The 13727-nt window shown below is 37.5% G+C and overlaps 1 protein-coding gene across 1 annotated transcript in view; it reads right to left on the minus strand.

Moving 5' to 3' along the window:
- The window catches only part of MYOM2 (myomesin 2), a 71441-nt gene that overhangs the window by 36344 nt on the left and 21370 nt on the right, over positions 1–13727 (minus strand). The window contains exons 11-16 of the mRNA XM_050893545.1: positions 12465–12664; positions 11236–11289; positions 8497–8624; positions 5303–5486; positions 1779–1953; positions 286–407 (exon numbers count right to left, since the gene is read on the minus strand). Of these exons, the coding sequence (XP_050749502.1) occupies positions 286–407; positions 1779–1953; positions 5303–5486; positions 8497–8624; positions 11236–11289; positions 12465–12664 (863 nt within the window). The remainder of the gene's footprint in view (positions 1–285; positions 408–1778; positions 1954–5302; positions 5487–8496; positions 8625–11235; positions 11290–12464; positions 12665–13727) is intronic.

A 13727-nucleotide genomic window follows, 5' to 3' on the forward strand; every position in this document is an offset into this window, starting at 1 on the left:
TAATCAAGATTTACAGTTTCTTTGTTACAGCTGAGGAGCAGAAGGCAACCTGGTCATTGTAGTGAATCTGACCCAATATTTCTAACAGGCATTATGAATAACTTTTTTTTTTTTAACAATGTCTTTTCTCTAGAACAGCCACATGCCAGAGCATAAATGTCACTAAGGGGATGTGCTCAATGGCTGCAAAATGTACTGTTATATCAAATGAGAACAAAGGAGTTGACTGCTGAAAATATGTAACTCATTCAAGAAACAAGCTGAGTTTCACAGAACCGTACTTACTAAGGGCTGCCTGTACTGTTATAGCCTCCGACTCCTGTGAGTTTTCACTGAATCCTACAGCATTCACAGCTTTCACGCGGAAGACGTACTGCTCTCCAGTTTCCAAACCATGAACAACAAACCTGGGTTAAAAAAAAATAGCATCACGTATTAGCATGTAATTTGTAGGAACCATTCTGTGCTGTAACATGGAATCTTGGCAACAATCAGAAAGCTCAACTTCATGAGTGCTTCACAAAGGAAAGTATTTCCAAGAGGGAAACCGTAATACAATGACATGATGTAGTACAATATAATTGGATGGGACACTGGAAAAAAAGTCACAGTACTCATTAAATTGCTAGTGCTGATCTACCGGGTAGAGTCAGATAAACCATAATATATTTGCTCTGAACTTTGGCTTGCTAAATTCTAATCTATCCTGGGAAGGGACTATATTTTTCACTGTATTTTCATAGTCACTATCAAAAATAGCTTTCAGTTTTGTTCTGAGGTTCTAGGTAATTATTGTAGCAGATAGAATAGTCAGAACTGTCCTATTGTAGGATATGTTCACATATAAACAAATGAAATGTTTTTTCTTATTTTTGTGCTGTCTCAATCCCTTTGACCAAGAATTAGTCTCCACTTTTTCTTTGATCAAATTCCTTGATTACTTGATCAAAGGATTCAGCAGAATACAAAGTCACTCAAAATCAATTAATAACTGACAAAATACACTAAACAACATGATGTGCTTGTCATATACCCGTAAGAAAATATAAATTACACATCTAAACTTTGCATTTGGTGAGTGATTCCAATAAAAGTAAGCATGATTGTCACAAAGGAAATTACTTGAAGAATCACATAATGAAGTGTGATATTTTCAGGAGGGAGTAAGAAATCATCAGAAATGCAGACAGGGCTAGCGTGATGACAAGGGAACTAGAAACAGGGGCTCCTGTCCTTTACCCATAGATGTAGCCGGTCAGAGAGCGCTGATGTTTCTGGGATGGGACACTTGGATTTCCTGCACAGTATTGTCAGCAGCCGAAGAACTTTCCCTGCCATGTTTATAGCAGACATGGCCTGCCTTTTTGCCCTGATGTCCATGGACTATGGGAAAGCTTCTGAGTTCCCTCTCCTTCTCATACTCTTCCTCATCTGCATCAGATCTGTTTACCCCATAACATAATTCAGACTTTAAGAAAGGCATTTATTTTATGCTTACTCATGTCCAAGACATACAGAATCATGTCTCTAGAACCTGCTTTTATAACTCAGTTATGGAATAGATGAAAGATGCTTCTCTTTGGAGAAAAAAAAGGGGGCTGGGGAGAAAGTCTGCACTGCAATCTGAAAAGCTTAGCTCTGAGAGTCTGCGGACTGTTTTTCTTCACATTCATTCAACTTTCACTTTCCATAATAACACCATTGCTTAGCACGCAAATTGGTTTAAAACTATCCTACAGTTTTCAAACCTGCCCAAAATACAGAAGTATTGTCAATACCTGTTATATTTAATAGGTTTATGGTTACTAGGTTCCCAGCGATTTGATCCCACCACAGAATAGTCAATGTAGTAGCCATATAAATCTTCTTCATGTTTTGGTTTATCCCATTGAACTACAACTGATGTCTTTGTATTCCTTGTGGCCACTACCCGACCAGGTGCAGATGGGACAACTAAGAAAAAGAGAGAAAACATATACTATTATGAAATACATAAAAATAAAAGTAAGCTGAGGTAGATGCAACACTGTATACTTTTATCATATTTCATCACTACAGCTATGACTTCTCCAACCATGTTAATATTGCTATATGATATACATTTTAATATATTTGTTTCACTATAAGTCTGGATATTTCTATATATGTGTGTATAAATATATTTATTTTTCTATTTGTTTCCTTAGAGTAAACTTACTCTAAGGTATGAGGCTCCTTACCTGTCTGATTTTATATAGGTTTTCTGAGGAGTGAGTCATAGGAGAACATATTTTCAAATATCAGTGTGGATAAAGGCATACAGATATGAAAATGTTCTCTCAAATATGTTCTCCCTCAAATAAGAGGTTTATGTATAGCTTATGTCCCTGTAGCACTATTGCATGAGTAAGAAATACACATAAACTGTAGAGGTATGATAACATGAGTATTAAAAAATACTGCCTTCCGGTGAACTAATGACAACCCTAATTCAGAAAAGGCCAGCTTTTCAGGACAACTTTAAGCACATGTTTAAATGCTAAGTGCTTAGCTAAACTTAGCTAGATGGATTTCACAGAAGCATAGGAACATTGATTGGAAGGGATCTCTGGGGATCTAGTCCGGCCTGTCACTGGCAGTGGGATTATCACTAACACTAAGCTGGATTGTCAGTCATGGGTTTGTCCGAGTCTTGAAAACTTCTGACAATGGAGATTTCACAGCTTCCCTGCACAACCTCTTCCAGCATTGTGCTCTCGCATCTTTTTCACTAAGAGAGTATGTCCAACCTGAATTTACTAAGCTAGAATTTGTGGCTGTTGCCTCTTTTTTTTGTCATCTGGCATTGCTGATAACAGTTCAGCACCATCATCTTTGTAAGTCACCAAACTAAAAAAGCCCAGCTACCTCCACCTCTCTTCACAGGTCACAATCTCTAGACCCCCAGCCATCTTGGTTGCTATCCAGCAGACATCTCCAGTTCCTCTACATCCATCCCTCTAGACTAAGGGAGCCAGAACTGGAACCAACACTCCAGGATCAACTTCAGCAGCACCAAGCAGAAGTGGAAAAAGCTTTCTTCAACCTGTTGACTACAGTTCTCCCAAATTAGCATAGTACACAGTTCACTTTACATGCAATGAAAGTTCACTGTTGGTTTATATTGATCTAAACGTGCTGAATGTGCCTAAATAGAACTAGAAACATCAAGATCTAAATGGAAAAAAAAATCTTAGTAAGGGCCAACACACAGTCTGTACACTATAAAATATCCATCTGAGCTTTCATAATGTAAGGAACTAGGGCAGTGTCTCAGCCTTTCATGATAGGTTAAGAGAGGCATCCAGCATTTGCCTGCTGAAGGCATTTTAGTTTCCTCAGATTGATATATTGTGAACTACAGGCAGCATGAAACGAAAGGCAGCATTTTTTTCATTTAACCTTTCAATCTCAAAATAAAAAATAATACTTACTCACTATTGTACTGTATGCATTAAGTCTCTAAGATCAAATGGGTTCAGTCTGAGATAAAGGTACCTACATTTAGGACTTTATGTGTCAGTGTCTACAAGCACATGTTCTTAAGCTGCCATTGTCATCAAAGAGCTAGGGCTTAATTCATTTACCCAAACAAATTCATTTAGGGCCATTTTAAAGTATCTGAGACTTCTTCATGGAGCTGCCAGATATGACTCAGGAGATACTGAATACCTACACCCCCCTGAAATGGCAAACTGAAAGCATTTGAAAAGGTACTAGATGTTTGTTTGGCCAATTAAACTGAGCCTCTGATCAGTGGTTGGCAGAGTCCTGAAAATTATTCATCTCACCCCAATGCAGACATTCTATAGCTGGGTGCCATGGGGCAACTTATGGCAACATCAGCCAACTTATCCTCCAGGCTCCAATTGCCACAGTGAGAGCAGAGACATCTAGAGCACCTGTAGATGCCTAGATGGAAACACCTAAATTTAGATGTTAATCTCAAACTGAATACTCTTTTACCACTCAATTCAATTGCATAGTACTAAGTGTCATTTTGGATGGCCTAGGATACCCCATCCATCCTCTAGTTTCTGCTCAAGAGAGAAAGCTACCCATAATTCCTGTGTAATGATTGCCATCCCCATGAAGTTGTCTTAGCTACCCTCAGGAATGTCAAATGCCGTTATGTGCAGGCAACTAAAAGGAGCCAAGTGTGTCTGATGTATTTTAGCTCAGGTGGTAAACTCCATCTCTGAAAATACTCCTGCAGTTTCTCTTTAAAAAAGCATCTTCTGCTTTCTGCTTTCAGCTATAGCTATGATTTATTCAGAACATCCTGCGTTAACCCCTAAGGGATAGCCTATTTTCTGTACTAAGTGAAATAAATAAAGTATTTTTCTTCCCTACCTTGGGGAATGTTGTATGGTTTAAATAATTTATATGCATTAATAAGACATCAAATCAAGAATACATAAAAGCAAAAGATGTTTTTATTTCATCATGTATAGTTACAGATCAAGCTAAAGGTGATGGATTATATTTTTTAAAATTATGGTAAACATTAAGAAGGCTATATATATCAACATTTAGTGAACTATGGTATGTCGGATACTGTAAGTATTTCTTATATTTCTAGCAAGTGTACTAGCAAGATAGGTGCTTTTAAGGTGACACTTGTCGATACATGGGGCTGTTACACGTGACCTCTGCAAAACTGCAAGAGCAAACCAAATATTTGAGCAACAAGATGAATAACCACTCCCTAAATTTTCACTTGTGTTTTTGAATGTGGCCCGAAGATAAAGACTTCATTTTCATTTAGAAAGTTACCCCTGAATATGTAGATGTATCTTCCCCTATCCCTGAAACCTACTCATCTGCATGCCACAGGAATTCTGCACCAGCAGTAATTTGCAACTTAGAATACTAAGAAAGAAACGAAAGGCTACCTTATCTAGCTGAAACTGTAGGGAATTAGGTAGTATATAATTACCTGAGCCAGACAATATAACTATCTAAGTTAGCGATTAACCGGTATTATCCTATTTTTTGACAAGTCACATTAATAGAGCACCCTGAAGAAGGAATAACTAAAATTAATTTAACTTTTTAACAATTATTGGTCTCAGCAAGTAGACTTGTGATCGTTAGGAAAATTTTGGAATGTTTCTAAAATTTAGCGTCTTGAGTTTTTTAAATCCTTCACAGTATTGAACAAAAATCAATTCAATTACTATTATTGTAATTATACTAATCTAATTATGATAAAAGTTGTCTATTTCCTTTTTGTAAAATATCAATTGTATTTAATATTAATGTCTTACAATTAATGCCTTACCAACAGTATCTTGTGGTTGAATAGGTTTTGTGATTTCAGATGGATCACTGATGCCATGTTTGTTTGCTGACAAGACTCTGAAAATGTATGATTTTCCTTCTGCAAGGTCAAACACTGCATAGCGAGGAGATTTTACTGCAACCTGTGCATTGACTCTTTGCCAGCTTCCACTGTCAACCATGGACTACAGAAAAAAAAAAAAAAAAAAAGCTGTGAATCACTTCTGTGAACTGTCAAAAAGTGAACTTATTGCTGTATTGCATCCTGTCATGAATTTATTTAAGAGCTAGAAGAGAAGGATCACTCTCAAATGCCTCTCTTTAACATATGCAAATTCTCATAGCTCATGCATTCCATTACTCTACAAAAAGGTCTGAATACCTCACTGTCTCCCTGCCTGTTTAGACTTCAATATATGCACACTTGTACATACAGCTAGCCTTCAGTTAGGGCCATGACTGTCAACTGTGATTGGACCCAAAAGAATTACTCTCACGTCCTGCAAAACTCACTTGAACACCCAAAGGTTCGGTATAAAGCAAGCAAGTCCTAATCCAAATTCTGCAGAAAGGTAGGGAGGGGGATGTTACTTTACTCACTGCTTTATCTTTATGTATTCTGTTGAGTAAGGTCATGTCCCTAAAGGCATTCATCAAATGAAATAATTACTTTTGAATATTCTCAATGCAGCAGCTGAGCTAATCATCACCACAACCGCACGTGGAAGAGAGCCAGCAAACCAGCACTCTGAGAGAAGTCTGCTGTCCATTAGGTTCCCCAGATAAACTGTTGACCCAAAACAAAAATTAGTCATGGAATCTTTCAGCAATTTTAGTAAAACCCAAGTGCCCAGTAAATAGCTTAAATAAAATTTCCTTCAAGCACAGAAAGGTGCATACAAATTAAACGTTTATAAAATTTTGGAACAGAGAGTCTGGGAACAAAACTCAATAGACTGTGAACTTCTTAGAGGAGGAACAGTGTTTCATGGGTGCTTGAAAACTACCCTATATATAATGAGGCCTACTATAGATAAATAATAAAAATGTAAACAGCTGGAGCCCATACATAAAAATCTTTTTCATAGATACTGAACCCACCTAGTGTTCTCAACAGAAAAAAGAAATGTAACATCCATTTTCTTCATAACAAAAAGATGTAAAATATGAAATAAACATTATTTTGCCATATATTTTACTTTCTGGCATGAAAAATGTTAATTGTTGCATTTCATTTTCACAGAGGAAAGAATCAACATCACATTTTATTCTGTAGTTTGATTTATCTGTTAAATAATGATTTTAAGGGAACATTGCATAGAGAACTCATTTCCATTTTGTGTTTCTTGAAGCCTTTAAAAATACATTTTTATTCTTCAGGACTAAGTCTTCTTTATTTGAAATAAATTAATTAGAAATTGTGCTTTTCTAAATTAACAGATGACTGTGGAAAGCAAAAAACAAACATTCACCTATGAACTGACTGAGCTATTCATATATATAAGTTATTTATATGCAAAAAGATTTTAGGTTCAGATATTAATTGGTATAATGAACCTTTTTTTCTAGTAATAGCCTCTTAGTCCTCATTCTCACTTTCCTTCAGTAAGTTTGGCATTTAATTAAGACTTGTTCATCATTGTCATTGCTCTATACTGTTTCTGGAGCTATATAAAGCTATTCCTGTAAAACAAGCAGATACATATATTTTCTAATTCATACTCAGAATGAAGTTCAACTAACCAAGTATAGGTGTCCATTCAATGGAAATCTACATCTGAGCTTTTTATCTGGGTTATTTCTGTATATTCTGGAAACAACAAGGTATTTTCATGCAAGATCTGGTTCAAAATCCTTAAGTCAGTATGATTGAAATTTATAGATAAGAGCAGATGTATGCAACTGGGAATAAGTACAAGGAAGACATGCTGTTTTATTGTACAGAAAGAAAACTAGATACTTATTTTATGGAAATTTTCATTACTTCTTTTGAATATGAAAGGCAGAGTGGGAGAAATCATGGACATGCTTGCTGGAAAATTTGACTAGTGACTGGACTTCACTTTACACCTATTGGTTCAACATCCAGAAGGTAATGGATGATGAAGAATGTAGAGATGGGATATAAAGGTCCTTTGAAGTGGAGATTTTGATGTGACTAAGAAGGAAAAGACAAGATGGGGGCTGCAAAAAGAGGAGTGATGTGAACAGAATGATTGGCTGGGAAACGAACTTTGGAGGAATGTGCTGAACAGATGTGAGAAGAAAAAAAATTGCATGGTAAGGGCCTGAGAAAAGGCTGTCACAATATTCAAGATGCAAATTGAATGTGTGGCAGTTTTATGGACAGTTTTAGTGTTTGTGGATCATTAAGAGGGGGCATATGCTAGAGGCATAATTCATAAAAACTAAGTATAGCTTGGCATGTGAGAGTTTTACAGGTCAGGCATGAGGCCCAATTTACCTACTGGGGAAACTTTGTAGCAAGGAGGAAAGATTATGACCTCTGGCTGTAATCCAAAATACTTAATTTAGAAACCTGGATCGGGGACAGATGTATCTAAATCTTAGTAGCTTAGATGGGAGAAGAACAAACGTCTCCTACTGTGATCACTGAAGTCCCCTGTCAAGTCAAAGGGAAGAGGAAGGCAGCCATGAAGACTACCAGGGAGCAGTGAACCTGAGACGGGCATCTGCCTCTCCGCTGACCTTACAGGGAATAAATTGGAAATGTCAGGGTATAGCAGAGGGTGCCAAAAGCCTACAAAAAGGAAAGTGAGGATCAGATTATGAGTCACTGCTTATTCCTTGCTTTACCACAGGACTACCAGAAACTTCCCTTTAATACAGGCAGACTGCAAACTTGCAGTCTTGCCTGTTGGATTGTGAAATCTTAAGATGTTTCTTTTCCATTAAACTGCTACCTTACACATGTAGTTTGTTCTCATTTTATACAGTAGTAAGCAAATTAGCACAGGGGCATCCTTTTCCCCAGACCTTGAATTTCAATGCTCATTAAATCATGTAATAAGACATTTGATTGTTCATGCTTCTCTAACATCCCATTACCAAATCCTGCAAGATCACAGAAAGTGTTAGTTTTATTGTTCATTCTGTATTTCTAAAAATGAGCTGAATGTAATTGCACCAGCAATGGAACACCTTACAGCTGAATGCCACTGTACAGTACAGTACCTTCTCAATGAAATACGTCAGTGGCTCCTTGCCACGGGGAACAGGTGGATCCCAGCTAAGTACAACATATGTTTTGCTGATTTCTGAAGCATGTACATTGGTGGGAGGGCCTGGAATCTGAATATCGCCTGGAAGAGTAATAAACGTAGTAGCGAGTGTTATACAGCAGTTTAACCCCTGGGTCAGCACTCATGCTACAGCTCATCTTTCTGAACTCCCACCCTGCAGTGCAATGCTCAGCTATTAGGGGCTATGATATCATCTGTGCAGTTCACTTGCTCACTTCAATTAAATTTTGAGAAATAAAGCATCAGTATTAAAAGCTAGTTATTTACTTTTTCAGTAAAAGTTAAATATGCCCCCTGATAACCTGTGCATTTGTCACACTTTTTTTCTTTGATCACATTTGAATTACTTCTATCTGCTGGGCAGAATGCCTTGGAAAAAACCTACTCACTATATGCAAATGAGATATTTTTTGATCAAAGACAGAAGTCTAAAGAGTTATTATGGGAAATTAGACTAGAAGAAGATATCTGAAAGTACAGTAAGGAGGAAAGCAGCTTAAAACAAAGCAGAAAACAGAAAAAGAAGCAAAACCTATTAGCAATGTGTCCTGTAACGTGATGGTATTACCAGCCATATAGTCTAAAGCACTTCTAAAAACTGTGGATCAGAGACATAAAAATACATTCACCAGCCCTGTTGGTGTGGCCTGATCAAACCCCTCTCCCCACTCACTCTGCAGGGTTACCAGGAACGTGAGGCAGGACCTGCATACCCTGGGCCAGGCTGGAGGAATTCAGCATGGCCCTTTGTGGTCATGCTCACCCACTGCAGTGTGAGAAGAAGCCGGTTTCGCTATCCAAGGAATTACAATGGTGTAAAACAGCACTAGATAGGAGAGGCTCAGACCCATGATGGACTGCTTCAGGCATAGCTACATAGCTCTCAAGAAGCTTCCTCTTGGTACTAGGTCAGAAATAGCAACTCAGCACATACCTACAAATATTTTATTTTTATGGTTTGCAATAGAGAAAGCAAAAAATTTTGTTCTTTTAAGGTACATTTTGCCATTTCTCAGGCTAACAAGGAGCATATACCCTCTAAATGCTCAGGATTTTACATTAAAAAAGAGAAAAATGTTTCAATAATAATCTCTAAATCATGGAAGTGATGTTTTAACAGTTTATAAACATCTGTAGAACCAACCAGGCTCAAAATGTACACTGAAGTTATTTCACCATGCACATTTCCCAATCAAAACCAAACTTTTTTTAAAGCAAACTGACATATCCAACGAAAATTTATTTTCTCTCAATGCTTTCTATATTTGATTTCCTACAAATACACTTTGTCTTTAAGAAAGGCACATGAATCAGCTGAGTTTAAGACAAAATTGCTGACATACAGTCAAGAAAATTACAATAATCCTTCACAGCATAATGCATAAAGTCAAAAGGTTTCCAATTGGTTTCACATAACTAAATCTCAACGTGTTTTCTCACATCCTTGAAAACCCCAAAGTTGACATAATTTGTAATGATATAACATGATGGTACAGCCTGCTTTCCCAGAATGGAAGGTCATCCAGCACTAAAAAGTAAATCCATTCGTGATCTATGAGATCACTTTTTCAGAAATGGTCTCCAATCTTGCAGATAAAAATAATGATCTATATAAACAATGGTATTTGGATATTCATACTCCTGTATTAAATATGCACTTTCATGTAACAGAAATCCAAATACCATTATTCATGCTTATGCCAGAGTGGCCATTTAATGCCTCTGATCATTCTCAGGCAATCCTGAGAGCAGGAGTACGTTCTGTGAAGCCTAACAAGTAAGACAAATGTATTCTGATCCTATAATGTGATTCTGATCCTATAACACCCATATCGATTCATTTAGGGTACCATTGTAAAAATAGAGAAACTCCATCTGTCCTGCCCATGCACTGGGGAAACCATTTAATGTCTGATTCTCCTTTGAACTACACCTGTTCTCAGGTGGTTTCTCTTTTACTATGTTATTATTGGAGTTACAGCTTTATAACCTTTGTGGAAGAGAGTAGACAGACTTTTTTTTACTATTGAGCCATTGTAGTTAACATTTTTGACAGTTTAAGTGAAAAGATCATTATCCAAGCCTAAAAAATAATCACCACATACAGAAACAACCAAAGACAGAAGAAATTCAGGCTTTATCTTGGAAGTTGGCAGTGATCTCTCCAGTTCTCCTGAGGAAAAGCAATATTTAGTGTATAACCTTAACCTTAAGAACGCCTCTATTCAGATGGAGATATTAATTAAAGAATTGGGATGGATTGCGTAAGTTTTTATGAAAATGGAAATAACTCGCTCAGATCATCAAATTCAATCTAAAAAAGCTATCTTTAGCTCCCAGAAGGACAGGAGGAAGGGAAATGTGGGCAATCAAATGCAATGTTCAGCTGTTTAAACTCAGCTTAGCACTAGCCAAAGCAAAAAGGTGAGGAGATGCTGTCAGCACATAATGAAAGTAGTGCTGTTGAGTGTGATGTTCTCTGTCCTTTTAGACCTCACCTTTCACTTGTGTTCTCTCAGCCTTGCAAGCCATCTTGCAAACATCTGTCTTTATTTATTATTATAAAGAGTTTACTCACTAGGTGGATTTCTTTTCAAGCTATGTTTCTAATTATAATGCTAAATTCCTGGACTATAAACAGATGGACTGAAATCATAGAAATGCTACATACCTTCAAGGTCATCCTTACTGATCATAATCTTTCGCCCTTCATCCACATGAATAGCTGTTAATCAAAATATTCAATTAGTTTCTTGAACCAGTTTAATATATTTACAAATTTTGCAAATTATTTTCATCACCTGTTCAAAAGCCCGTATACCTCTATTTCTATAACCCTGTTATTAAATCTTTCCCCAGATGGAGTCAACTCAGTGTCATATACTGGTTCTTTCACCTTCATAGGAAAACAGAGCATGATAAGACAGTACTATCTAAAGATGTGCTAAAAAGCAAGAATCATAGTCACAGTAGATGGATTCAATTCTGTGGCAGATTAGTAAACAGTTGTATCATGAACTGGACTTTCGTTATAGGAATTAATCATAAAGCTAATGGTAACACAGCATATTCAACTCAGATTTTACAAGCAACATCGGGGCAGTGCTCTGCAGTCTTCATAATGAGTCTAATTCCCTTCTGAGTAAAAAGGAGTACACAAAACAGAAGGTGTCCAAATACACGATATACAGAATCTGTACAGGGGTTTAGGACACGGCTAAATCAATAAAACTACTCCCCAGAGCAAGCCAGCCTACTCTATTCATGGAGAAGCTCTCATAAGGCTCTTTGCAGTCTGCAGTGGCCTTGAGCACAAGACCAGCTTTCAGAAAGAGCTTGTTCATTAGATAGATTAGCTTTTTCCATCTGCCAGAAAAGTCACAATATCAGAGACCCCCTGACCTGTAGCATGGGGGCTTTGTGCCAGTACTGGCACTTCACTGAGAAAAAAAGGTGTGGATAAATACAACAGTCTGTGAGCCAGTAATTCATATGACAATTTTTATTTTTTCTTTAACTAAAACAGACATATTCAATAGCTTTTTCAAAAGTTACTACCAGCAAACATAGAAGTTTATGGGATCTGAGGGCCCATCTCCCAGTGCAAATGATACAAGCTTCGAGGGCATATTAGCTCTTTTGAAAACATTAGTCCTTGTGATAAAGAGACAATATTTAAAGCTAAGCAAAACCAGCCATAATTGAGATGGAGTCCCTAGGTCCTACCAAATTGTCTGTATGGACCTTGCCATTCCAGCTACATCCCCCACCTTGAAATTAGTGAGATATTTAATCAAAGGAAGAAATAAATCCTGCTCCTTAGGTTAACTAAGCAAACAGAATCTTAAAAAACCCAAAAAATCAAATATTCAACATCTGTTTCAGCCTTACATAACCTACTTTGTGTTCTCTCCAGGTCAACAGGGTCAAGAGCTGCAACTGGTTCAGAGACTCGAGAAGGCCTGCTAATGCCGGCACTGTTCACTGCTCTCACACGGAATATGTAAGACCGTCCCTCATAAAGACCAGTCACGGGATACTTGCAGATTTTTACAGGAGCATCATTGCACTGGACCCAGTTTTCCAAACCTACTTCACATCTTGGAGTGGCAGAAAACAGCATTTATCAGTATCATCCCACAATAAATATATACCATCATACCCACACCAAGTCAGAATCACAGAAGTGATCCTCACTAAGTTGAGGACCTAAACCATACACCTCATTAATGAAAGTCACACACTTTATACACTCTTTCCTCTGATCAGACAACCAATTCCCACCTTGCTCATATTTATTCATAATGCAATTGCAAAGGTCATTTTTCTTGCATGGTTTTTGGCCTTTTCAACTCTCTGCTTCCCTTCCATTTGGTTCTCTTCCTTGTCATATAAAGAATAAGTTATTCAGTTTTATTTTTAACATGCATCTCCACAGAACATGTTGAAATTGCAACATTCATCTAATCTTTTCCATCTTTTTCCTGTCATATTTTTAGGCAAGCATTTTTGTGCTTTTCCCTCCAACAATGGTTGGGCCACAGAGCGTAGGAGTCATCAAGAAGCAGAGTGATGTCCTCATACTGGCTCCTTTGTGTGTACATATCTGTTTTGTGTCCTGCCACTGTAAACTTTTGTGGAGAAGACTGCCTTTTGCCCTGACAGTACCAGGAAAAATAGGGTCATGATCAAGGGCTCCTTGGCACTGCAGTAATCCAAGCAAAATGTCAAAAGGCACAGCTGACTAGGTTATACACAAAATAGGTGAAATACTCACATGATCTATGCACTGCAAAAATTGGATATGAATGGTAGAGTCCCCAGGGCTTAAGTTAATTTCCTCATACTGACTGCCATTCATAAGCCAATGTTTTCCAGCAATTCCCAGACAGTTGTCACTGAACTAGACCAAATTACAGGGTAGCAAATAGCAATGAGCTGCAAATGTTGCTTTTAAGTGTAGAGCAGTATACATTATGAAATCATTTCAGTAATGTTTTTGCTGACTGACAGTTTCAGACACTAAGGATCAGATGTTCTGCTCTGGCTACGAGGGGTAAGCATGCACTTCAGTGGAAGAGACATGCAAAACAGCACTTGGATCCCCTGTTCCCCAGCTGCCTGCACTGAGCTGAAACCCCAGCAAAGTGCAAAGCAGACTGG

The sequence above is a fragment of the Gymnogyps californianus genome, chromosome 3 (genome assembly GCF_018139145.2).
Source record: "Gymnogyps californianus isolate 813 chromosome 3, ASM1813914v2, whole genome shotgun sequence".
In the NCBI taxonomy this organism is placed as follows: Eukaryota; Metazoa; Chordata; class Aves; order Accipitriformes; family Cathartidae; genus Gymnogyps; species Gymnogyps californianus.